The following is a 27894-nucleotide window of genomic DNA, read 5'->3' as shown; positions in this document are numbered from 1 at the left end:
CACACACACACACACACACGCACACACACACACACACACGAAAGAAAGAAAAATAAATGAGCAGGGAATCTGGATAGTCTATGATAGCAGGTATTGTGAAGAAAAAAGCACTAAACATTTGGCTCTGAGATGCTTTAGGTGATGTGGGCTGCATGAGATTGTTTTTGGGTGTACATGTGTCTTTTTAAATATCTTCTGCTGTAGATTAATTCTATTGAACTACCTGTATATACTAGCTCAGCCTAAATTAAGTGGAGGGGCAAAAACAAAATACCTAAAAATGAAATGTTGATAAATCACAGAAATGTTCCAACTTCTTCAATCTGAAACATCTGGTTCCTCCAAGTAATTCCTATAAATATTTCCAACTGCAACCAAAAAGAAAATGAAAGTGATTTGTTGTAGGAGCGAGTGAGCACATTCTCCCCTTGGTGCATTAGTTGAGGAGCTTCTGGGTGGTTGAAACTAAATAAGACTCTGGACTGACTCAGAGATGAAGGAGGCATCTCCTGGCCTCGAAGTGCTCACAGTCTACTGAATGGAGAGGCACTCTGTGCAAAGGGCTGTGATGCAGATATATTTAAATTCAGTGGAAACACTAAACGTAGCTACAATTAATAATTCGGCCTTACTGGATCTGGGAAGGCTTGGCAGAAAAATTGACTTCTGACCAGGAACTTGAGTGATGACTGAAAATTCAGCAGTTAATCTGGAGAAACAGGGCTTCTGGGCTGGAAGAATATGAACATGTGCTCTGAGATGTAAATTTTGGGGAAGAATCTCATACACACTCTAAAAAAATGGATTTTCTTCCCTGGGTAGTGTTCCATACAATGCCTGGCATATAGTAAGCGTTCAATACAGAAGTGTGGAAAGAGCTGTATGGCTTCCTGGGGCTGCTGTAACCAAGTACTGCAAACCAGGTGGCATAAAGCAACAGAATTTATTGTCTCACAGTTCTAGAGGTTGGAATTCCCAAACCAAGGTCTTGACAGAAATGTGGGGTAGGATCCTTTCTTGCCTCTTGCAGCTTCTGGCAGCCCCAGATGTTTCTGGAGTGTCGCAGTGTAACTCTAGTTTCAGCCTCCGTCTTCACACTGCCATCTCCCTCTGCATCTGAGTCTTTCTGTGTTTCTACCCTGTGTCTCTCTCTTGCCTGCTTATGAAGACACTGGTCATATTGGATTAAGAGTCTACTCTAATCAAGCATGACCTCATCTTAACCGTATTTCCAAATCAGGTCACTTTCACAGACACGGGGCTTGTTAAGACTTCATCGTATCTTTTGCAGGGGACACAATGTAACCCATAACAGAATGAATGAACTCATCAAGGTTTTGATGCCGGGGAAAATGGTTCATATTTTAGAAAGTGAACCCTGAATGCAGGATGGAGTCCATATTAGTAAGGTGGAGGGTGGGAAGGAAGACCAGAATCAGGAGTCTCAGTTAACGAGTTGTTGAAAGGAGATGAGAGATGATGAGCACTTGAGCAGAGGTGGGAGCCGTAGAGAGAGAAGGGAAAGAGACCTGAAATCCATAGCCATTCAGAGTGAGGGACTTGGGGACTGATTAGATATAGGTAGATGAAGGTCAGGGAGGATTCAAGATGATTCCTAGGGTTCTATCCTGGGAGGCCGACTCGATGAATGGTGATGCCACTAATGATAATACAGAATGTTTGTTTTACAAAGGATGTTGATGAGTTCACCCTTGTACACATTGTATTGGAGATACATCAAATACACTTGTGGGGAGAGGACTAGTTGTCCATAGAACTCTCTCGTTTGATGGAATCATTCTATGCCTGTGCTGTGTAAAATACTGTTTTGTGACTGCTGAGCCCTTGAAATGTGGCCAGTACACCTGAGGAGCTGAACTTTCAGCTTAATTCAATAAATTTAATTTCTAGTTGCTACCTGTGTCTAGTGGTTACCATATTAGAGAGCACTGACCTAGGTACTTAGACATGTGTGTTTGATATTTGAGAGAGATGCAGAGATAGCAGGAGCATGATCTGGATTGAAAGTCGAATTTCAGGAGTCATTAGCTTATAGGCAATTGCTGAAGCCTTGTGGGCCATAAGCCCATCAAGCAGGGATCCAGATACAGAGATGAGTTAAGAGTGCAACCCTTGGGGAACACCAGTGTATAAGTTGTACACCACAAAAGAGAGTGAGCAAACGACACCGGAGAAGGAGAAAGGAAAAGCAGAAGAGAGGATGGTGTTGCAGAAGGCAGAGGAAAAATTTCAAGGAGAAAGCAGTCCACCATATCCGAGAAAAACAAATTTCATTTAACAAACTATGAAAAAGGGCTTTCACAATTACAATTTTTTTTTTTTTACCAATAATGAAATAGCCATATTTTGTTAACAAAGAGTAAGTACATTGTGCTCTAACCATGGAATTTATTTTTATCTTCCCTCTATCTCCAGCCAAAGGTTTGTGGAGGCAACAATAAGGAATTTATAAAGATGAGACTATTCCAGGGAATCCAGAATAATATGCCCCTAAAAACATTGCCCTATAGCAGGAGGGCCCAGAATGCATTTCCCAAGAAGTTGTGTAATTGTTTTAAGGCCTCACTTTTCATAGACTCTGCCTAAATGCTCTGTGAAGTGGGTAGACTTCTTTCCAGTTCACATAAGAGGAATCTGTGACTCATGAAGTTTCAGTGTCTTGCCTCAGATAATACAAGCTGCACATAATAGAGTTAGGAATCCAGGTTTATCTGTCCATGCTTTTTCACCTCAACAATGTTTTCTAAACTTAAGACATTGACATTCTGCTCTCATGATTTTTTCCATATGTGCTCACCACTTCAACTGATATTCACTTAATATTTTTTAAAGTAAACTTAAATTATTATTTGAAAGCTGAATATTATAGTTTTACTTGGAAAACCAGTATTGCTTGCCATAAATATATGGTGATTTTGAAATTAAAAAATATCACACCTGTAATAATCCCAACACTTTATGGAGGCTGAGGTGGGAAGATCACTTGAGCCCAGGAGTTCAAGACATGGGCAATATAGCAAGATCCCGTCTCCACAGAAAATTTTAAAAATGAGCCAGGCATGGTGGCATGTGCCTGTAGTCCCAGCTACTCGGGAGGCTGAAGCAGGAGGATTCCTTGAATCCAGGGGTTCAAGGTTGTAGTGAGCTTTGATCATGTCACTATACTCCAGCCTGGGTGACAGAGTAAGACCCTGTCTCAAGAATAAAATAAAATGAAAGCAAGTAAAGCAAGTAAATGGAGGGAGGGAGGGAGGGAGGGAGGAAGGAAGGAAGGAAGGAAGGAAGGAGGCTATTTAAATACTACTGCCTGCCAAAGACTTTAAATCAGAGGTTTATGCCTTTTTTTTTTTTTCCCCCATTGAAAAGGGAGATCAGCAAATGTTTAAAGATATTCTAGAAACATTCTCTACCATGGGAGATTAACCCCTTGCCTTGTGAAAAAAGTAACCTCTAATAGCAATGCTACTCTCGCTCAGGGATGAAAATGAAACTTCCTGCTTTCCATTAAAGAACAAATAGTAGGCCGGGTGCGGTGGCTCAAGCCTGTAATCCCAGCACTTTGGGAGGCCGAGACGGGCGGATCACGAGGTCAGGAGATCGAGACCATCCTGACTAACACGGTGAAACCCCGTCTCTACTAAAAAATACAAAAATCTAGCCGGGCGAGGTGGCGGACGCCTGTAGTCCCAGCTACTCAGGAGGCTGAGGCAGGAGAATGGCATAAACCCAGGAGGCGGAGCTTGCAGTGAGCTGAGATCCGGCCACTGCACTCCAGCCTGGGTGACAGAGCGAGACTCCGTCTCAAATAAAAAAAAAAAAAAAGAATAAATAGTATAGGCCAGACGCAGTGGCTCATGCCTGTAATCCCAGCACTTTGGGAGGCTGGCGTGGGAGATCACTGGAGGTCAGGAGTTCGAAGCCAGCCTGGCCAGCATGGTGAAACCCCATCTCTACAAAAAATTCAAAAATTAGCTGGGTGTGGTGGTGCGGGCCTATAATCCCAGCTACTCAGAAGGCTGAGGCAGGAGAATCGCTAGAACCTGGGAGGCAGAAGTTGCAATAAGCCGAGATCGCGCCACTGCACTCCAACCTGGGTGACAGGGTGAGACTCCGTCTCAGAAGAAAAAGAGAAAAGAATAAGGTCCCTCTGCCATTTAAGGAAAAAGAGGGTACTAAGAAGTTGTTTGATAAAACCATAGAGTCTGATGAATTATAATCTAGGACTCACACAGTTTCTGAGGCCACCTGATCTTTATTCGGACCGAAATTTCTTAAGATACTTTCTAGATACTCAAATTGGAAGCAAAAATCAAACTGTATCGTAGATTTCAAAAGTACATTCTGTACATTTCATTGATATATTTATGGATTTTAGAACAATGTGGCTTACACGTTTCCTTAGCTGTATGAATATTCCCTTCTAGAAGAGCTAAAGGAAAAACAAAACTCATGCTCAGTTCGGATCAGACTCAGAAACTGGGCAACACTGGAAAACCGGGGTTTGTACCTCAGTAAAGAGCTGGACAGTGGACTGGCCCGTGTGACTGATAATAGATGACTTCCACCATCCTCGCCAAGTTCCCACACATCACTCACCACAATGCTACCCTTATCAGACTGGCCCATGTGACCAACAGAGCAGGTCTTTTGTCCTTGGACAGGAGTCTCCGCCATCATCTGATCCTGGGGGCACCAACTTCTGTACAATATTCTCAACAAGAACCCTTGAGCCCTAAAGCTAACTCCCTCCAGGTGAAATGCAAGATTAACGTCTGCATACATTTCTACTTTATCACAACTAATGCCTTAAGTAGGTTCTAGGTTGTATAGATGATCTGAACCACATGAAAAGAAAATATTTTTAAGTGAAACAAGAAGAAAAATGATCTCTCAGATTGTGTTCTTTTCTCAACTAGCTAGGTTTTATTGATCTATTTTTTTAAGCTTGAGTTTAAGCTAAGAAAAGAAACCTTGCTTTTTATGGTAAGAGTTCTTGAGAAAAAAGACAACTTATAATAGAAAGCATCTTGCACAAAAGTTTTGGTAATCAGAGGGGAGAGATGAAGAGGAGCTTTGTAAATTTTGACTTTGAAAGACCAGTAATGTAAATATGACTTCCTAGAGTGTAAACAGCAGTGGTTTGAAAATAAAAATTTGTACAAAACAGGCAGCTATCTAGTTAAAAGAAAATGTGTCTAATAAGCATGTGTGTCTGAGATGTCTTGAATATTTTGATACTATACTGTAATTACTAACAATATAAAATTTCCAAGACTTTTGAAACCATGAGAAAGTTTTAGGATTTTTTTCCCCAAGAAAAAGACAACTATATTCTTTTGGTACTCTTTACACATTTAAAGTAATTTAAGAATAAAAAACATACTGTTCCCACACAAATTATATACTTGAAAGTATTTTAAATTATTAATGGAACCACAAGTTCTTAATCTTTAAAGAATCCTCTGTCTCTTAGTTTAGCCAACAGATGATTATATCAACATTAAAAAGTACAGTTATATATATATATTTGAGTTAAGGATCATCATTGTGTCAAACAAAGATTACATTTATATTGAGAAAATCCAAAAGTTCACTAAAAATATTGTTTAATTCTTATATTTATTGTCTTCATCTTGGACTTCTGAAAACTGACTTTTTCTCAGACTTGCACAAACTTTTCTGTTCTTTACCATGCTGGGTTTTGCATGATTTGGAGGCATTCTCAACATAGAGCCCTTTTTCTCTCACTCTGAAGGACTCAAGAAAGAAATTAGAGATGTAAGAACAGTGGTGTGCAGGTACTTTAATGGGACTATGGTGCAGAAAGGAGGTGGGGTAAAAATATTTGCTTTAGGCCGAGGGTGGTGGCTCACGCCTGTAGTCCCAGGACTTTGGGAGGCTGAGGTGGGCAGATCATGAGGTCAGGAGTTCCAGACCGGCCTGACCAACATGGCGAAATCCCATCTCTACTAAAAATACAAAAATTAGTCGGGCATGCTGGCAGGTGCCTGTAATCCCAGCTACTTGGGAGGCTGAGGCAAGAGAATCGCTTGAACCCAGGAGGCAGAGGTTGCAGTGAGCCGAGATCGTGCCACTGCATTCCAGCCTAGATGACAGAGCGAGACTCCATCTCAAAAAAAGAAAAAATTGCTTTATAATCTAGTTAAATGCAATAACTCCTCCCTTTCTAGACCCAACTGGGCACTTGGGCAGCAGTTACAATGTGTATTAAATGATCCAATAAATGAATGGTCTCTTTTGCCTATCAATCTGTAATGCAAAAGTATGCAGCAGTGCAGTTTACTGAATTTTAATGCCAAATGTCTATCGCTGTATATTCCTTGCCATCTACTCTGTATGTCTTCCTGCAGGCATCAATGTGGGTCTGTTATTTTTTTGTTTTTTGTTTTGAGACAGAGTCTCACTCTGCCACCCAGGCTGGAGTGCAGTGGCTCAATCTCGGCTCACTTCAACCTCCACCTCCTGGGTTCAAGCGATTCTTCTGCCTCAGTCACCCAAGTAGCTGGGATTACAGGCACCTGCCACCATGCCGGCTGATTTCTGTATTTTTAGTAGAGATGGGGTTTCACCATGTTGACCAGGCTAGTCTCAAACTCCTGACCTCAGGTGATCCTCCCGCCTCTGCCTCCCAAAGTGCTAGGATTACAGGCGTGAGCCACTGTGCTCAGCCTCTTTGGTTCTTTTTGTGTCTTTTGGTTGTATTCAGCTTTCTGATATCATTGAGTGACAGTTAAATCACAAAATACACTAGGTATCATTAGGATACAGTCCACAAAATATACATCCTATTGCAAAAGTATGCGGTCATTTCTCCTTTAAATTCCCCCATTGTACTTTCATGATACTTTTAGTGTGCTCATCTGTCTTTCCTCGAGAGGAAATTTTATAATTTTAATAAAATTTTACAATTTTATAATTGCTACCTTTTTCAAGTCTTATATTTGAAATTAGCTGGGAACGGTGGCTCACGCCTGTAATCTCAGCAATTTGGGAGGCCGAGGCAGGCAGACGACTTGAGGTCAGGAGTTCGAGACCAGCCTGGCCAAAATGCTGAAACCCTATCTCTACTAAAAATCCAAAGATTAGCCAGGCGTAGAGGTGTGTGCCTGTAGTCCCAGCTACTCAGGAGATTGAGGCAGGTGAGTCACTTCAACCAGGGAGGTGGAGGTTGCAGTGAGCTGAGATGGCACCATTGCAGTCCAGCCTGGGTGACAGAGCAAGACTCCATCTCAAATAAATAAATAAATAAAAGAAAGAAATTAATCAGCAGTATCCCTTTTACTTTGCAGATTTTATAATTTTTCCCTTTTCAGATTTGTCTGTCCATATCTCCATTCATCCATCCACGCATCCACGCTAATACACAGTAACTCACTGAGTTCACCTTTAACAGATTTCATTACCAATTCATGCAGTTATTCCCAGGGAAAAAGTTTGCTCAAAGACTGCCTGCTGGGAGATAAGGGGCTAATATCTAAGATTTATAAAGAACTCATGCAACTCAATAGCAAGAAAACATATACAATTTTTAAAATAAGCAAAAGACTTCAATAGAAATTTTTCTAAAGATGTCATGAAAATGGCCAACAAGTACATGAAAAGGTGCTCAATATCACTAATCATCAGGGAAATGCAAATTAAAACTACTGTGAAATATCACGTCACACCTGTTAGGATATCTATTATCAAAAAGACAAGAGATAGTAAGTGTGACGGAGGATGTGAAGAAAAGAGAATCCTTGAAATCTAGATTATTGCGGCCATTATGGAAAACAATATGGAGCTTTCTAAATAAATTGAAAGTAGAATACCGTATGTCCCAGCAATCCCTCTTTTGGGCACATACCCAAAAGAGATGAAATCACCAGCTTGTAAATATATGTGCATTCTCATGTTCATTACAGCACTGTTCACAACAGCCACGATACTGAAACAACCTAGGGTTCATCAATAGATGAATGGGTAAAGAAACTATTTTATATTTATGAAATATTATATTTAATATATAATATATACACATATCATATATGTTACATATATGAAATACTATTCAGCCATTAAAAAGGAGGAGATCCTGCCATTTTCCATAATATAGATGGGTCCAGAGGTCTTGGTGGATTTTAAAACGCCACCTGCTCTATGTATGTTCTGGAAGTTTTTTATGTGTTATGAAAATGTACTGCTTTCTTAAAAATTGGGGCATTTTTTTCCTGATATTTCAGGGAATATTTTATCTTCCAGTGAAATGATCAAGAGCTTTTTATGTATACTGCTTTGCATTGTTTCTTGCCAAGGATGCTGTGGGTGATATCTGCTCCTCGGTGATAAGGATACCACCTCGGAGAACAGAAGCTGCAGGGAAGGAAGGCGTTTAGAGGAACTATGCTACAGTTTCATCATGATCCCCATTTTCAATTACCAAAAGGTCTTCTCAGAATTTAAGGACACTCAAAGCAGGCAGCAATTAATTTAATTCCAGATAGAAGCTTTTGGCCATGTATATTTCACTTGGCACTTTTTGCAAATCTCACTTTCCCTGTTCAGAGTAATTCCTGGCAGTGTTGTAGTGTTCTTCCAAATACCACTCATGCATCTCACCAGCTTGCCTAAGGGAAAAGTAAAGGAAGATGTAGTCTAAACAGCTAATTTTCATATAAATTTACATAAAAATATAAAATATATTAAAATGAACAATAATATCCCCTTAGTGTTACTGCTAAACTGTATTTGAGCCCAATGCATATCTCCTTACTACTAAGATAAATGACAGTTTTGCCCCAAGGCATCAGATAGGTAGAAATTCACATGAAAGTGTTCATACCTACAAAATATTCTAAATCCATAATCTAAGTTCAAATATAGTCAGCTTTCTCTCTGCAGCTGTTTGTATTGCAGCATCATAAGACCAGGAGGAGAGTTACAGCATTCTTCTACCTCTGTCATCTTAATATTTGTCTCTGATGTTCTCCTCTCTGAGTGTGTGTGCTGGTACCCCTGCATCAGGGTCCCTGTTTCTACTCTCAAAAGAATTAGCAGCTATTGCCAATGTCCATATAGCTGCCAGTCTTCTGAAAGAAACATAGGAGAAAAGAATTGTATACAAAGAGTACACTTGGTCTTTCTACATTCTCTTCTGTAAACGAAATATACTACTTGGGAGGTAGAATAGTCCTTGTTTTGAATTTGAAGCCATGCTTTATTTTCCTGCTATAGAGACATATTCTGGTACTCTTTATAATAATATCTCGTGACAGTAAATAGCTCCTGATACCAAAGGGTAAAACACATTGTATGACAAGCTCTGCATAGTTTATCCATAATAAAATTTATTTTCAAATGTAAATACATATATATGTATATTTTTAAATTTGGAAATACATTTAATGTGTCTGTGGAAAATATCAAGAAAAGATATTTTGTGACAGCTTCTAGGTATACATCTCTGTAGTTTTTATTTGTCATTCTTTATAATCTGTTTAATTATCAGGTGCTATTTATTTAATTGAGACAAATTGTATCATCTTTTCAAAAGTTCTCTGAGGTTGTTGGCCTGCTGTAGGAATAGCAGGAAGGAATCAGAGACTCTTGGTGTGTCTTCTGGTAAAAGAGGCATCCAGCTTTCCTAAGTGCTTGGAGTATGAAAGAGTGGCGGGTTTTAGAAATCCACTTCACCCTCTCCCCTCTGCCCCCACGCACAGGGTAAGTATCTTTCATTCCTCAGGGGCCCACCTCTAGGCAGGTAGTGTCTTCTCCTTCAAGATGAATAAAACCTAGGCAGGCAGGAGAGGGAGTTCAGCGCCCTCACAGCTGCTAAAATGTGAGAGCTGAGAGCCTAGGATTGTCTTTCCCTCCTGGCCCGAAATAAGTTGTTCACCTGCCTCCGAGAAACACTGGCTTCCGCGATAATTCTCTGAGTACCCATAATAATGAAGGTGGGTACCATGGTAACTTGGATGGCAGTTTTGAAGTCCAAAATTGTTTTATATTTGAGATTTTCCTTAAAGATTTGCTATTCATTCTAGATGATTACCAAAGGGAAGTACAATTTCTTATGAATAATTTAAAATGCAGCATGTATACTACCTGGAATAGAAAAATACATGCCAAGCTAGAATTATTTTTTAACATATACTTCCATTCAATTCAAGATGTTTGTTGTGCACCTACTATATATCATAAACAATGACAGGTGCTGCCAGGACAGAAACAGGGAAAGGACGTAATCCTTGTCTCAAAGGAGTTTTTAGTGTCATAGAAGGTATGTCCATCATCTGTTGCCACAGTAATACTGTGTAAAAAATCACCCCCAAACTCAGTGGTTTAAAAACATTGTTTATGCATCTGTGGTTCATCTGGGTATTGGCTGAACCAAGCTGGCCTTGGTTGAGCTTGTCTGTAAGGTACAGATTGGAGGAAGTTCTGTCTACTTCATGGGTCTCTCATTATTATTATTATTATTATTTTACAGTTTCACTGTGCAGTGGTGTGATTTCGGCTCACTGCAACCTCCAACCTCTGCCTCCTGGGTTCAACCAAAAATTCACGTGCCTCACCCTCCTGAGTAGCTGGGATCATAGAGGTGTGCCACCACACCTGACTAATTTTTGTATTTTTAGTAGAGACAGGTTTTTGCCATTCTGGCCAGGCTGGTCTCAAACTCTTGGCCTCAAGTGATCCACCCACCTCAGCCTCCCAAAGTACTGGGATTATAGGCATGAGCCACTATGCCTACAAGGGGCTAGTGAGGCATGTTCTCCTCATTGTGATGGTAGAAGATTGAGAGGTCAAGCCCACTGCACAAATGGCTTTCCTCTAACATTTTCTGCCAAAGGAAGTCACATGGACAAGCCCTATGTCACTAGAATAAGGAAATATACTCTTTCTGAGGTGAACTGCAAAGTATATGGCAAAGGATATGGGGACACAGGGAGGGATGCAAAATTAGGAAAATATATAGCAGGTGCGCAAATGTCTTGAATAGAAATGCTAATATGTTAAAAATAATACAATCAACCATTAGGAAAAGATAAATTCACAAATGTCTGTATAACAAATGGTGGGGACTTCACAAGGGAAGGGATCCTATCTCAAAGACAGGAAGAAAACTTCTTAAAGGAGATGACACTTGCAGCCACTCAAGAAAGGTGTTTGTATTTCAAGAGGCTAACATGGGAGGTTGGGGCAGCACATGATTCAAAGATGCTCCATGAGCAGAGTGTGGACACACATAAGTCATTCTCAGTGTTAGGTTATAAAGAAGTAACTGAACAGAAAAATTGCAGCAATAGAAAAAGGAAATGTGTAAGAAAACTACAAGTAGGGGGAGACTTCAGGTCTCAGAAATTTTTGTCTTGTGTGTTATTGCTAGAAGTTCTTTGAGTAGATAGTATGAGTGTTAATTTCCAGGGTATGAAATATGCAGAAGCATGTAAGCATAGAGCTTTTGTTTAAATCTTGAGAACTATAATTAGAGCTGGAAATGACTTAGAAATTGTTTAGCTCAGCTCAGTTAGTTTATAGATGAGGAAATATGTATTTTGAAGATAAATTCTCTATGTGTGGATATGTATGTATATCTCTATAGATACATACCTATACAGATAGGTCCTGATTTTACTATGGCGTAAGTATAATTTTCAGACTTTATGATGGTACAAAAGTGATACATATTCAGTAAAAACTGTACTTCGAGTACCCATACAACCATCCTGTTTTTCACCTTCAGTACAGTATTCAATAAGTCACATGAGATATTCAACACTTCATTATAAAATAGGCTTTGTGTTAAATGACTTTGTTACTGTAGGCTGTTGTAAGCCTTCTGAGCACATTTAAGGTAGGCTAGGATAAGCAATGACGTTTGGCAGATTAGATGTTTTAAATGCATTTTCAACCTGGGATATTTTAAATTTATGATGGGCTTATGGCCCAAAAACCCCATGGTAAGTTGAGCATCTTCATGTGTGTGGGTATATGTATGTGTGTAAAATATATAAAATATATAAATATATTAACAGAGAAAATACATTTCCTCCTAAATAAAACCATAGATGTGGTATTATTACCATATATATCCAATGTGTATATATGTATTATATCCAATGTATATTGTATATAATATCCAATGTGTATTAAGTATATATTTATATAATATATATTATATCAATGTACATAATGTAGATATAAAATTTATATTATATTGAATCTAATAATACATATATACATTGGATATATATGTAATAATACCATGTATGTGGTTATATATAATATACATTGTATTATTACCACATATATCCAATGTATATATGTATTATTATATCCAATGTATATTGTATATAATATCTAATGTGTATTATTAGGTATATTATTTATATTATATATTATATAATATCAATGTGTATTATATAGATATAAAATTTATATTATATTGAATCTAATAATATGTACATTGGATATATATGGTAATAATACCATGTATATGGTTATATATATAATATACATTGGATATTATATATATCCAAAATCTATAATATACAATTGTACTTAGAGAGAAAGACTAAATTCTTCTTCTGTGTATATTGAGGAAAAGAGAGGGGAAATGAGTCTACTTCTTGAAGTGATATTCTAAAGAATTCTTAATTCCTCACAAATGTTAAAACTTCTGTGTCCTTATCAGCGATCTTTCTAGTTCCAAGGAATAGAATATGGCTCATACTATTCAAATGCATAGGGGAGGTTGTTAATAAGAAGAAAAAATAAATATGTTTCCAGTTACCCAAGGACCGGAAATGCCCTGTGTAACGCCTGATCTAGCAGAGGCTTTTCATTGGTTCCCGTAGTCTGGAGCACTGTTATCAACAGAAAGGGAAACAGATACTGGGAGAAGTGCGCCAGGGCAGCAGGTGTCCTCTGTGCCGACTCACTAGTCTTCCTGTCTTCTGAAATTCACTCCCCTCATTTGTAAATGCAACATAATCACCCATTTAACCAAAATATAATTAGGGAGGTAAACCAGTTTGTGTATCTAATATATGAGGTTTCTCCAGAGTAGAAACAATGAAACTTTGAAGTTGTTTCCTTTCCATAATGCCAGTTTGTGTAGACTGGAAGTTGTCAAACTATGATCTGATGGGATTTGTTCCCTGGTCTGGACAGGGACTGGTCCAGCTGGTCTGCTTTTATAAATTAGGTTTTATTAAAACAGCCACTCTCCTTTGTTTACACATTGTTCGAGGTAGCTTTTGCACAACAATGGCAGGGCTTGTCGTTGCAAGGGGGACAGAGCCCATGGCCTGCAAAGCCTCAGTATTTAATACCTGACCCTGTTCATTGCAGTCTGCCCACTCCTGGTGTAGACCACGGGGAATTGGCGCTTTCTGGAATGGGCGACTCGTGCATGTGCTTGGTCCTCTGGGATGGCATTGACAGGAGTCGGCCCAGGGAGGACATCTGTGGAATGAGAATGTTGCCCCCATGAATGTTTTCTCTAAGAAAGAAACCGGTGCTGGCCGGGCGCGGTGGCTCACGCCTGTGATATCAACCTTTTAGTAGGCCAAGGTGGGCGGATGACCTGAGGTCAGGAGTTTCAGACCAACCTGGCCAACGTGGTGAAACCCCGTCTCTACTAAAAATAGAAAGAAAAAAAAAAAAAAACAGCCGGGCATGGTAGCGCATGCCTGTAATTCTAGCTACTCGGGAGGCTGAGTCAGGAGAATCGCTTGAACCCAGGAGGCAGAGATTGCCGTGAGCCGAGATCACGCCATTGCACTAAAGCCTGGGCGAAAGATCTTTAAAAAAAAGAAAAAGAAAAAAGAAACCGGTGCTTTTGCTGCCTCCCTGGGGCTCTGCTGAGGCCGTCATCCTTAACCCTTTGTTCTCTGTCCTTTGCCAGACTCCGACCTGAGCATGCGCACACTGAGCACGCCCAGCCCAGCCCTGATATGTCCACCGAATCTGCCAGGATTTCAGAATGGAAGGGGCTCGTCCACCTCCTCGTCCTCCATCACTGGGGAGACGGTGGCCATGGTCCACTCCCCGCCCCCGACCCGCCTCACACACCCGCTCATCCGGCTCGCCTCCAGACCCCAGAAGGAGCAGGCCAGCATAGACCGGCTCCCGGACCACTCCATGGTGCAGATCTTCTCCTTCCTGCCCACCAACCAGCTGTGCCGCTGCGCGCGCGTGTGCCGCCGCTGGTACAACCTCGCCTGGGACCCGCGGCTCTGGAGGACTATCCGCCTGACGGGCGAGACCATCAACGTGGACCGCGCCCTCAAGGTGCTGACCCGCAGACTCTGCCAGGACACCCCCAACGTGTGTCTCATGCTGGAAACCGTTACTGTCAGTGGCTGCAGGCGGCTCACAGACCGAGGGCTGTACACCATCGCCCAGTGCTGCCCCGAACTGAGGCGACTGGAAGTCTCAGGCTGTTACAATATCTCCAACGAGGCCGTCTTTGACGTGGTGTCCCTCTGCCCCAATCTGGAGCACCTGGATGTGTCAGGTAAATGGACACTGACCTACCAGCTATGGGCCCTCCTGGTGCACCATCCTACAATGCCACCACCGGAAGGTCCTCTTCTTGCAAGCCATCAGAGATGAGGGAGGCGGGTGGTAGGGAAGCTGGCTTTTGCAGAGAAACTGTCTGTATGGAATCATGACCCTGCAGGCCACAAGTTCCCCTTTCATCAAATAATGTCCACATCTTAGAGGAGTTCTTAGGGGAATTCTAGCACATTTTGCCTGGGAGTTGAGGTTAGTATGACTTTTAAATGTCTTTACTCTTCATAACTCTCACAGTTACTTCAGAGCAACCATAAATAATGCAAACAGGGTATCTAATTGTGGAGAAATAGGAAACAAAAGGCTAACTCAAGCACAGTTAGCTTAGAAACTACTCTTGTGCCCACTTACTGTTGGTCCCTGGAGCCTGGAATCTTTGTCCAAGCTGTAAATATGACCTCATGTGTTTTCATACCATGGGCCGGACGGTGCACACTGTGGGTGGTAAAACACTCAGCTGTGGGCTGTGCTCACAATCACTTGCCATTTTGTAGTGTCTCTTTAGATTTCACCAGCATTCTCCTTACCTCTGGGTTAATCCTGCATCTTTTCTCAAGCAAATTCTCAATTACATAGTGCGAGGGCAAGGTCCATTGAATTAAATCTTTAGTCCTTTTAAAAATTGAAGGAAGTCGGGCGCAGAGGCCCACGCCTGTAATGCCAGCACTTTGGGAGGCTGAGGCATGAGGATTACTTGAAACTGGGAGTTAGAGACCAGCCTGAGCAACAAAGCGAGACCCCTCTCTCCACAAAAACCGGAAATATTAGCCGGGCACAGTGGTATGAGACTGTGGTCCCAGCTCTTCTGCTCAAAGACTAAGGCAGGAGGATTGCTTGAGCCCAGGAGTTCGAGGCTGCAGTGAACTATGATCATACCACTGCACTCCAGCCTGGAGGATAGAGTGAGACCCTGTCTCTGGAAAAAAAAAAAAAAAATTGAAGGAAATCCCAGCATGGCTGCTTTGCTTGGAAACCTCTCTCAGGCAGGAAGAATTAAAGCCCAGACTCACACTTAGGCGCCAGACGTGATCTGGCTGGACTAACAGCCCTTCCTTATCTCATTTGCTGCCTAGTCAAAAAATGGACATTCGAGAGGCTGAAATATGTAAGATGCATCAGGGACTTAAAAAAAAAAAAAACCAACAGCACCACCAGCAACCTCAGGGAGTTTGGGGGAGGGGTCAAGAAGTAAAAACCACTATGATGGGTGAATAAACAGAATCTGGGATTTATAAGCATCAGAGGCCAGTGATGCCCTCCAACAAAATCCGAGCTAAAGCCGGCTCTCAGCTTGCTCTCTCTTTCATAAGCCAACATCTGAAAATATTTCAGATGACAGCCCATTACTTTTTGCAGATTGTTTTCCGTGCTAGAGAGCAACTCGCTGCTCCTTTACTTCAACTGGCTCCAAGACAAAACCATAGCAGCCATATGTTCAGTTAGTCATGAGTAGCCAGTGGCATCAAGAAGCAGGAAACCACGAGATTTTCTTACATTTTTCCTCCAAGGAATTCTGGAAAGAGAAAATGTTGTGATGTGGTGGAAACAAGTTTCAAAACTTTGTGATTTAGGAAAATTCACAGCTTTTTCTAGATGTATTTCCTCTTCATTTAAAAAAAATGACAAAGGACTGGGTTCTTTAACATCTAAGAATTGGAGCATTTTATAAACATTTCATTTTATTTTCTTTTCTTAGATTAGAAAATGATTCATTTTTGGAATCTCTATCTTTGTTAAAGGTGCTTCCCATGCACTGTTAATACAGGCTGCAAGTGATTGTACCCTCTTTTGGAGGATCCTTTTGAAGTTCAGAAATGCAGAAACCACTTTTGCTATTTGGGATGGAAATTCTTGCATTTCTAGCCTGTGTGATCCTGCCTGGCCCCTTGACTAACCATTATTAAGCCTTGATATCTGTCCTGTATGTTAACCTGCTTACTTTGAAAGTTCAAATATATTTTTGTAGCCTCCCCTGATGTCTCTCAATGACGATAGTGATCTGTATACACAGAGATAAAAATGAGGGGAATCTGCAGCTCACCAACTTAAGAACACAGAATCCCACATATGGGAGAAAGTTTCAGATAGATGGTCTTGAAAGACTCAACAGGCCATGAGGATGGATTTGTCATCAGCACCTACTAAGGGTGCCCTCCTGTTCTGGGGGCATCTGGAAATTGTTATGTTGATGCAGAGAGGCCAGAGAGCTACCACAGTTGATTTCATTATGCCTGGTTCTCTTTAGTTTTACAGCTGGGCTCTGATAGTGGCCACGTTCTCAGTGGCAGTAAACTTGACTTTGGAAGACTCATCACTGATCTAGAGCTTAATTCTCCCAAAGGAGATGAGACTGCCTATCCCATCCCTAGCATGCAGAAAATGGTCATCTGGGAAGCTATCTTTAAAGTCACTGAAAATGACTACAACTGTATTGTTTTGTCACTATCACATATTACCTTTTATTAATAGTAGCATTAAACATCAATGCACTATATTGATGAATATATTGCAATAACAAGAGGAACTGATAATAAAGAACGTATTTGTGAAAGCTGTATGAAATCTGGAATTAACTGAAGAAGCCCCATAGGTTTGTTCAACCAATTTTCCAAATATAAAATGTCGTAAGTGTTAAAAATAATATTGCTTCAGAAAGAACCTTTCTAACTGGAGACCTGGAATCATCCTAGTTTCTCCTCCTAATCCTACCCAACCAGTAGAATCCTGTTCGGGTGACTCTATTTCCCCAGTGCCTTGAGTCCATCTCTGTCTGCCTGCCTGGATGCAGGCTTCCCCAACCATTCCTTCTTATACCCATCTCCATTGCCTCCAGAGGAATTGTTTCAAACTACAAGTCTAACCATTCGCTGTCCTGCATGAAACCTCCAATAATTGCTCCCTATGACCTACAGGAAAAATTCAAGTTCCTCCACAGAGCATGTAACAGCCTTCATAAGATGCTCTTCTTAGGTGCAAATTTCATCTCTTTCCTGCATACACTCAATGATCCCTTCTGTAGAACCATCTTATATGCATGTCCCCAAACACATCCTGTCTCTACATACAGTGATGTGTGCATGCCTGTCTGGCTTGTGCGCCTCTTCCTCCCCTGCCTACTGCCCCTCCCTTGAGAACTCTCTGAGCAGACTTTTCATTGCTTAACCTCCAGTCAGGCATCCCCTGAATGTAGCCTTCCCTGCCTCGCCCCCAGTGAGCTAAGGGTTTTTTTTCTGGGTGTCTGCCTTTTGGGTACAGAAAGCTAGAGCATTGATGGACTTGCAATTCTCAACTCATGATGAGCTTTGAGCTTTATAAGGGCGGAAATATGTCATATTTCATTTCTGCACTTTTATGACATTGTAATTAAGTGAACAGAGTCGTCTCAAAGTTTTAAATGGTCATTTTGGCCTCTAAAAGGTTTAAAGTTCCCTTTGGTTAATACTGTAATCATGCATTTAGGAAGCTGTAGTGCAACAGTTAAAAATTCCTCATCAGTAAAAATGAGGTGGTTGGGAGGATTAAGTGAGTTAAGACTTGTTAAGTTCTCAAACACATGCTCTGATGAGAACCATGTAGTAGGCACTCAGTAAATCACAGCTGTCATTGTCATTGTTGTATTGTCCTTGTTATTAACGTGCCTGGAAGTCAGTAGTTGTTCTTCATTGATTTAACCATCTTACACCCCAGAAGAGGTAGAGATATCACCCTAATAATGAGAGGAAGTGGTAATAAAGAGCATATTTGTGAAAGCTAAATGAAATCTGGGATTAATTGAAGAAACCGCACAGATTTGTTCAACCTATGTTATCTATTCCCTATTGAATAATATTTATATACCTTACCCTAGATGTCAAAGTAGGCCCCTGATCTCATCCCAAGAGACGATTCTTGCCTTGGTTTTGATTAAATCCTTTCAGACACCCTAAGTTTCACCTCATGGATACCCTAACCGCCCATGGACTTGCCCCTTGCTTTCTTTTCTCTGGAATTTGTCTATTATATTACTACCTGGACCCCATATCTATTAATGTATATACAAATTGTTTTTCACTCCACATCTATGCATCCAAATTATTTCTCTCTTTCAAGGACCCCTTTGGAAATCATGCTGTGGTGGCTTCTAAGTTTCCAAAGACCCCTGGGTGCCCAGTGTCTGAATGTTCACTTCATTTTCTACTGTATATCTCTTGTGTAATTTATCAACTCTATGATACGTCATAGTCATTTCTTACCTCCCTTTCTAAATTGGAGTCTTGGAATGAGGAGTCAAGAAACTTATCTGTAGTCTGGTTGTACAAGTCATATAATCTCACTGAGCCTGTGATGCTTCATCTTTAAAAAATGATGTTTATTTTGGATGATTTCTAAGGTTCTCTCCATGTCTATAATGTTTGAATGTGTGAACTAATCATAAATAATACCTGCTGAGCCATGAACCAATTTACTTTCTTTTCAACACAAACCTAGCAAATCTGTAAGAGTTTGGGCAAAATTTAAAATCTAAAATTATTGATCTAAAATAATACAAGCCTATAAAATAGTCTCTTTACCAAAACTGAACTGAACAAGTATTTCATTAAATTTGGAATTCAGTTTCAAAAGCAAAGTATACATTTTCCTGGACCGAATATATTATCTTCCCTGGAGTGTAGCAGATTTTGCTAATCTTGTTTTTAAAGAAAGGAAACTAGAACCAAAAGTTTAGGAGCGAAGGTTATCATATGATCTTGAAAAACAAAGTGGCTTTACGGGTGTCACAGATGGCCAATCACTACTATAGACAAACAAATTCAGTGCAAGCAGGATTACAGTCAGCCCCAAAAAGAAACTCCAAACAAAGGGAAATTGCAAAGCTAAAAGGGACCTTTTGCAAAACCACAAAGCCCACTGGAACAGTGTGACCTGCCTCTGACAAGCTGTTTTTCTTCTCCGTTTTTGGAGTGTGTGCTTCACTCCTTCCTGAAATTCTTTGACTTGGTAGCACGTGGCTTTTGAACCTCATTATTCCCGGGACCTGAGTGCCTAAGAGTTTCCTGGGCAGCCTACCAGGAGGTCGGAGGAAGGTCCTTGTTAGCACTATTATGAGGCTGCTGGGAAGCCTTGGATATTGCGTGAAACAGCCAAGGTGCAGAAGTGTCGGAAATGAGGCACCTAGCTGTAGAACTGCCCAAGAGATTTGAGAAGAGCAGAGAGAAAATGAAAAATATATATACAGCCTCGGTAGTCGAATGAAATACATAAAAATATACATTTATTTATAAAATATTAGGTTGGTACAAAAGTAATCGCAGTTTTTGTCTTTTATTTATTTATTTATTTTGAGATCAAGTCTTGCTCTGTCACCAAGGCTGGAGTGCAGTGGTGCGATCTTGGTTTCTGCAACCTCCGCCTCTCAAGTTCAAGCAATTCTCATGCCTCAGCCTCCTGAGTAGCTGGGATTATAGGCACGCACCACCATGCCCATCTAATTTTTGTGTTTTCAGTAGAGACAGGGTTTTGCCATGTGGCCCAGGCTGGTCTTGAACTCCTGGGATCAAGCAATCCACCCGCCTGGGCCTCCTAGAGTGCTGGGATTACAGGCATTAGCCAACACACCCAGTCGGTTTTTGCCATTTTAGTTGCAAAAATCGCAGTTACTTTTACACTAACCTAATATTTATAGACTGTGGCTATTAGTTATATTAATATACTATAAATATACTGTACATGTTTTTATAAAGTAATGTATAGAGAACTTAAATATACCATGAAATGAGTTTCATTTATTATATATAAATATATAAATTATAACATATAGTATGTACATATATAACTTATGCACACATATTTTTTAGGAGATTAGAAACGATGTTTAGAGAGGCATCTAAAGATACCTTCCTGAGCATTAATATTGTTCTAACAATCAGGTAAGAAAATGTTTATAAAAGCCCTTTGTGAACTTCGTGTTTCAATACAAATAAGACACATTATCATTAACTATAAAACAGACAACTGTTTTTCAATGTAGGTATACTTCAGCCAAGGTCAAAGTCCTGAAGACACTTAAATGTTGGAAGCTGGATGATCTCATCTGATCCTCTTATGGAAGACTCTTTTCCCTCTATAAACCGCTCATTCATTCAGCAGATACTTAGCACCAGCTATGAACCAGGAATGAAAGAGACAGCAGTGAACAGCCCCAAGTCCCTTTTCTCAAAACTTACATTCCAAAGTGAGAAGACAGCAAATAAATAAGTGAATAAATAAATATATAATGCCACCCAGGGTTAAAGACTCCTGAAAATAAAGGGAAGGGAAGCAGGGGATGCTAGTTTATACAAGCATGGTTGGGGACAAATTTTTCAATACACTGAGATTGGCTCTGAGACCTAGGGAAGTGGGGAGGGCTGAGGGAAGCCATTTCTAGTGTTCAGAGGCTGGAGAGCATTTGCGGTGTCCGGGAAATGGCAAGCAGGCCAGTGAGGCTGGAAGAATGAGGTAAAAGATGCCGTCAGAGAGCCCCGGGATGCAGATCCTTGGGAGCCCTGTTAGACTCTGGATTTTACACTTGGAGTGAACGGGCGCCATCCCGAGGCTTTGCACAGGGGCAAGCTTCGAGTTCCATTTTCCAAGACGCCTCTAGCAGATAGGGGTGCGGGGAATTGACTGTAGGAGCTAAGGACAGGGGAGGAAGTCTGGTTCAAGGACACTTGGAGTGAACGGGCGCCATCCCGAGGCTTTGCACAGGGGCAAGCTTCCAGTTCCGTTTTCCAAGATGCCTCTGGCAGATAGGGGTGTGGGGAATTGGCTGTAGGAGCTAAGGGCAGGGGAGGGAGTCTGGTTCAAGGACACTTGGAGTGAACGGGCGCCATCCTGAGGCTTTGCACAGGGGCAAGCTTCCAGTTCCGTTTTCCAAGATGCCTCTGGCAGGCAGGGGTGTGGGGAATTGACTGTAGGAGCTAAGGGCAGGGAAGGGAGTCTGGTTCAAGGGCTACAGCAACAATCCAGATAACACAGTTGTTCTTCCTCAGCTAAAGAGGGTTGAATTGACTCGGAAGGTCTGTTCAGTTGACAGAAGGTCACCTCGCTAGACTAATATATTCACTTCCCATAGCGTTTTCAGAGCACATGCATATCTGTTCTCTCGTTGCATCCTCATTATATCTGAAATGTCGGCTCACCACCTATTCATTCCCATTGCATAAAGGACAGTTCTGAGAAGCAGCAACGTTAAGCCTCCTGCCTGAACCAGGTGTGACTCCCAACCCAGTGCTCTTTCTGCTAAACCAAGGTACATGCCCGAGCTTTGTCTTTGATACCTCACTTTGGACCAGGGAGCTTCCAAACCACGGCAGTGCAAGAACTCACTTTTACTGAGCTCCTGGAACTTTCCAGGGCCAAGGCAAGATATTTACACACATCCTCTCATTTCTCCATCCCAGCTGCCTCCCAGGGAATGTGATCCTCCCTATTTTAAGACAAAGGAAATACTCAGAAGGATTGATTTGCTAAATATCAGGCAAGTAGGGACAGATGACAGATCAGGAATTGGAAAATTGGAACCGTGGTTTTTCTGATCCAATTCCCTTAAGCCCAGATAATAGAAATAATGTAGTTAAATAATCAGATAAATATGGGGAACCCATTCTTGCTTTTCTTCTCTCAGGGACCAAGACAGGAAGGGGTAACGTCAGCCTCGGACCCAGACTTGGGCGAGGGTCAGGAATCCCCCAGGGAATCCCCGGGCGTGGCTCCCCTGCTCGCAGGTTGCTCTGAGCCTGTGTTCTGTCTCTTTGTGCAGGGTGCTCCAAAGTGACCTGCATCAGCTTGACCCGGGAGGCCTCCATTAAACTGTCCCCCTTACATGGCAAACAGATATCTATCCGCTACCTGGACATGACGGACTGCTTCGTGCTGGAGGACGAAGGCCTGCACACCATCGCGGCACACTGCACGCAGCTCACCCACCTCTACCTGCGCCGCTGCGTCCGCCTGACCGACGAGGGACTGCGCTACCTGGTGATCTACTGCGCCTCTATCAAGGAGCTGAGCGTCAGCGACTGCCGCTTCGTCAGCGACTTCGGCCTGCGGGAGATCGCCAAACTGGAGTCCCGCCTGCGGTACCTGAGCATCGCGCACTGCGGGCGGGTCACAGACGTGGGCATCCGCTACGTGGCCAAGTACTGCAGCAAGCTGCGCTACCTCAACGCGAGGGGCTGCGAGGGCATCACGGACCACGGCGTGGAGTACCTCGCCAAGAACTGCACCAAACTCAAGTCCCTGGATATCGGCAAATGCCCTTTGGTATCCGACACGGGCCTGGAGTGCCTGGCCCTGAACTGCTTCAACCTCAAGCGGCTCAGCCTCAAGTCCTGCGAGAGCATCACCGGCCAGGGCTTGCAGATCGTGGCCGCCAACTGCTTTGACCTCCAGACGCTGAATGTCCAGGACTGCGAGGTCTCCGTGGAGGCCCTGCGCTTTGTCAAACGCCACTGCAAGCGCTGTGTCATCGAGCACACCAACCCGGCTTTCTTCTGAAGGGACAGAGTTCACCCGGCGTTGTATTCACACAAACCTGAACAAAGCAAATGTTTTTTAAAAGCAGCTTATGTAAGCACCGACACCGACTCATAACAGCTCTTTCTTCCAGGAAGGTTATTAGGAATCTGGCCTTTATTTTTCCTCATTTCTCATGGGCAACAGAGGCCAAAGAAACGAAGCAAGGCAAACAGCGAACAGGCATTTTGGTCAGGCCATTTGTAGGAAGTTTCTCTTCTCACGAAAGATGTACTTCAGCAGGCTGATCGCAGTTCCTTGAGCAAGGCGCTTACTCTCTGCCGCTCAGGCCCCGGAGGCCGCCTTGTCCCTCACACACAGGCCACACCCCCACAGTTCCACACCCCCCTGTAAGGCCACACCCTCCCTTCCTAGAGCAGCAGCCAGGACCCATCATCAGAATCACAGTGCTCTCCAGACCTCCTTTCTAAACTGCTTCATTGACATAAGTCACCCTCTTCAATCCCACAACCATGGGCATTCTGGTCAACTCAATATCATAGCACTTTGCATACGCAAAATACTTTTCAGGTCTTTTTAAAAAATTCATTACAGCAAACAGCTGGGGAAAGACATGCAGTCTTCCCCCAGCTCTGCCAATGACTGTGACCTTGGCCAAAGCAATTCACTGCTCTGGGCTGCAGCTTCCAGCACCGAGTCAGAGGCCACACAGCCCAAAGATTAGCTTCATGTCCATTATAGCATTGAGGGAACAGAGACACCCATACACAGAACCACCTTGGCATAGAAGCACCTAGGCATCTTCCTCTTCTAGGAGAATTGATTCTGTGGATGGGCGTGATTTCAGGAGATTGTGCAGGGCCAGCATCAGTGCACAAAGGGTCCTGTATGTCCTTTGGCTGCAAATCACCCACTTCCCTGTGTGTTTCAGTGGGAGAATTTCCTCTCCCACCTCTTCACATCCTCTTTTGCCAGGCTGGATGGTGTCGTTTCTGTACACAAATACTTTCTGCATTCCCCCCTCCACAGCATCCTAGCCAGGCACCAGCACGCCTAATCACAGCAAAGCCCAGATCCCCCCTCAGTTGCTTTTACTCAGCGTTTTCAAATAGGAGTAAAGGCCCTCACAATTTCTAATTAACAGGCAAGGCCCAAGGGAACACATATCTTCAAAAGTTTTTCTAAACCCTCGCCTTGCACACCTGGCATGCTTCAGGCACATCTGTCCTACAGCTGGCAGAGACAGATGCCTCGGTTCTTTGTCATTCAGATTGCATTTGGCCTCTTCTCATCTATTTATTTCTTTATACATCCAGACTTCATCACATGAAGCCTATTGGGGTTAAGTTTGTAAGTGTTTAATTGTGCAACTTGCCACCCTGTGTGCCTCCTCCGTGGCTGTCTGCGTGTTTTCCATCAAAGAATGCAAAGCAGATTTCCAGGTGTTTAAATTCTGTTCACTCAAAAATGCCAGATGAATGGAAGAGGGAACACACTGAGATGACTTAGACTCTGGTCCACCAACCAGACCCTTGGAATGGAATATTGAAATCATTACAAGGTATGAATTTTAAATGGATGAAATTTCAAATTATCTTATTTGGATAGAAGTCTATATTCTAGCCTCGTTTGCCTGAAGTCAGATAGCCAGAAGAAATTTCATTGCTCGTTTTCACGAAATTCACTTGTCTTTTGTTAATTAACACAGGGCCTTTTCCAAATTATTCTCTAGCCAAGCCCCGCCTTCATTACTGTTGAAATCCCTCATTTATTTCCTTCTCAAAGTACCCGTTATCCAAACACAGAACCTTTGCATCTCCAAGCCAGTTATGCTGAATTTGTCAAACTAAGACACCCTTGACAACTGCACTCCTACTGTAGGCTCCTGTGCGTACTGGCGTCTTCTGTGGGGGATGGAGAGGTTAGTGTGATGAGGTGGCGTCTGCCCAGGAGGTTTCTTTCATACATCATGGCCTCCCATCCAATTAACATCATCAACTTACATGTGTAATTAAGACTCTGTGCCATGGGGGAAATGAGTCATTTAGCTAGGCCAGGATCTAGTGACAGCCACAGAGTTTAGAACCATGAAAGAAGTTGAAGGTAGCATTCTTCAGCTCTGTGACTTGTGACCCTATTTGAAGTTTCAGGATTTGGGTGTCACAAAGGATTGTCCCTAATCCTTGGCCCTGGGGTTTTCCGAGTGAGCTAGTTTAATACTCCAAGAATAAGCAGGCAGATCCAGGTAATGAACCCCTGACCACATCACCTAAACTGTCTTCCAAGCATGAGACAAAGTTGACTGTTCACACTGATTGCCCAACACATACTGTCTTGCCAGTTTCTCCTTTTCTCCCGGTCTCCTCTTCATGCATTCTGTTCTCCCTTGGGGTGGGAATCTATGGTGGAGGTTACTGGGGAAAGAGCTCAGCAGATTTTTAGAGACCAAACCAAAGGCCTCACTGGGAAATTTATCTGTTTTAAAACATTGCTTCCTTCCTGGCTCTGCTAAATTGAATGCTCATTGTTTTTTTGTTTTTTTGTTTTTAAATTCTAATGTTCAAATCACTGCGTGCTGTATGAATCTAGAAAGCCTTAAATTACTACCACCAAGAAATAAAGCAATATGTTCTTAATCAGCCTCGGCTTCATTTTTAATAACCTTGCCAGAGGAGAGTGCTGTTTGGTTGGGGGGTACTCAAAAGTATGCAGAAAACTTTCTTTGAAGGACAGAGCAAGCCAGGTCATTGCCACTGTTGCCTGCTTGAAGATACATCGATGGTTTTCTCATCTCCTTTGGACCAATGATTTTGGCTTAAAATTGGCAGGTAAGTGAAAAAACATTACTTTCACAGTATAGTTCGGGTCTTCAATTCCTTAACCCAAACCCTGTGAGACTCTGTCTCCAACAAATACAAAATTTATCTATGGTGGATTTTGTAATACCTACCTCAGCCACTGGGACATCACCCTTAACCAGTCATATTAATATTTCTTCAGCAATAGATCTGAATAGTCACATGACATGAGATTATTATAGACTATAAATAGCCTTGCATCAGTTGAGATCCGGTTTTGTCAGGAAATTCATTTATACCATAAATAACAAAAAAAACTTCTATTTTGTTCAGAGCTGGGATTTCAGAATTATGAATAGCTAAGGACATGAATAGATTTACCTTGGCACTGGTTATAAACATTGGAGGAAACTTCAAAATTATGCTGACCATTCCTTGTTATAATTTTTTTAAGTGTCTTAGAGTACTATTAGATCGGTGCAAAAGTAATTATTTTTGCCATTACTTTTAACAGCAAAATTGCAATTGCTTTTGCACCATCCTAACAGAACCTGAAAGGAGAAGATGGAAACCTGATCTAAGTTAGTTAGAAAAAGTGAAATGCCAAATCCCTTCTTCCCCACCCAAACCTTTCCACCTGAGAAATCAATATGGCAAAAAGCAAGTACTGATAGATGAATGGAAAACTTCATTCTTAGCAAGTAAAAAGGTGTTAAGAGATACTAATTTTAACTCTATTTGTCTTTGACCTTCTCATCCTGTGTTAGCTGCTTAAACAACTCTCACATAAACCAATGGGACCCTTAAATACCTTGCAACATTAATTTGAGGATGTCCCATGCCATTCTTGTCAAGATCCTGGAATAAGTCTAGAAGTAACTAAAATGCATTCACCCTTGAGGTTCATGACTTCTTAAATTGACATTTGTTCAGACTTCATTAGAAAAAGTTTTCAGGAAGCTTGATATCTAGAGCATACAAAATGAAGAGAAAGGATTGAGTATTTTCAAGGGAAAAGTAATATAATAAAAGTGCTTATTGTATCTAAATTATCAGAAGGAAGTCACCAAAAGTAGTGCGTTTGTTCAATAGCTGGCAATCATGATTAGAGAGAAGCTAATTGGAAGAAATGCTGAATAGACAGTGGAACAGGGAGAAAGAATATTGAAAGACTAGGTAAATGTTGCAGTGAGAAGGTTCACGCTGAAAATCTGTAACACAAAATTAGTTTTTATCTTGCTTTTCTGCTTTTTGGTCTTTACACCAGAAGCCGTCCTTCTGCAGCAGGGAGGGGTGTGGGGGTAGGAGGAGTGCCCGTCATCATTTGTCCACAGTCGATGTCCATGCTATCACCAAGACTTGCCTAAACACAGCTCCACTTTGCTAAAGAGCAACTCGGGCAAGTCTCATTCAGATGACCACCAGGTGGGCAAAAGACATTTACCCAAAATAAGAAATACTCTCATAGACACTTGGACTGCGGGCACCACATCCAGGAATCACCCAGGATATGATTATTCCTCCTTTTTGCTTTGAGAGCATCATTATCTCCTAAAGTCACAGGTCCATCTTGTAGGATCCTTTTTACCCTCTCAAGTTAGTAGATCAGTTTGCATTTTAAACCACACAGGATGCAAAAACATCTCCATTTGGGAACAGGACAAGGCACTATCCCTGCATGTCAACAGAACAGTTGTGGCATCTCCTGCAGAGCTGTCCCAGGAAGTGCCTGCATCTCAGATGCTGATCACATAGACTACTCAGGAAGGCAGCCTTCGAGCTCTAGATTATTACTCAAGTATAAGCAATCAGCATCATCCAGGTGTCACAGGAAAGCCTTGAAGGGTCATTTTTAAAAATTCTTGACCTAAATATTTCCAAACCAGTCATTCCTGTGTTGCAGAATGTTTGTCTTTGCAGCCCTTCAACCACTGTATTTTACTCTGATGAGATCAGTATATCCAAATTTTATCCTGCCCCATGGGATGATCAACAT

General features: G+C 41.9%; 1 protein-coding gene across 2 annotated transcripts in view; it reads left to right on the top strand.

The window, feature by feature from the left end:
• FBXL7 (F-box and leucine-rich repeat protein 7) overlaps positions 1 to 25739 on the top strand; it is a 450647-nt gene extending 424908 nt beyond the window's left edge. For both annotated transcript variants that reach the window (XM_011994183.1, XM_011994184.1), the window contains exons 3-4: positions 13934 to 14545; positions 22385 to 25739. In XM_011994183.1, coding sequence (XP_011849573.1) covers positions 13934 to 14545; positions 22385 to 23121 — 1349 coding nt within the window. In that variant the 3' untranslated portion in view covers positions 23122 to 25739. The remainder of the gene's footprint in view (positions 1 to 13933; positions 14546 to 22384) is intronic.
• Positions 25740 to 27894: the final 2155 nt, after the last annotated feature.

Source organism: Mandrillus leucophaeus, unplaced genomic scaffold (assembly GCF_000951045.1).
Source record: "Mandrillus leucophaeus isolate KB7577 unplaced genomic scaffold, Mleu.le_1.0 Scaffold445, whole genome shotgun sequence".
NCBI classification, from domain to species: Eukaryota; Metazoa; Chordata; class Mammalia; order Primates; family Cercopithecidae; genus Mandrillus; species Mandrillus leucophaeus.
The sequence above is the reverse complement of the archived record's forward strand: the minus strand, read 5'-3'. Positions and strand labels throughout refer to the sequence as shown.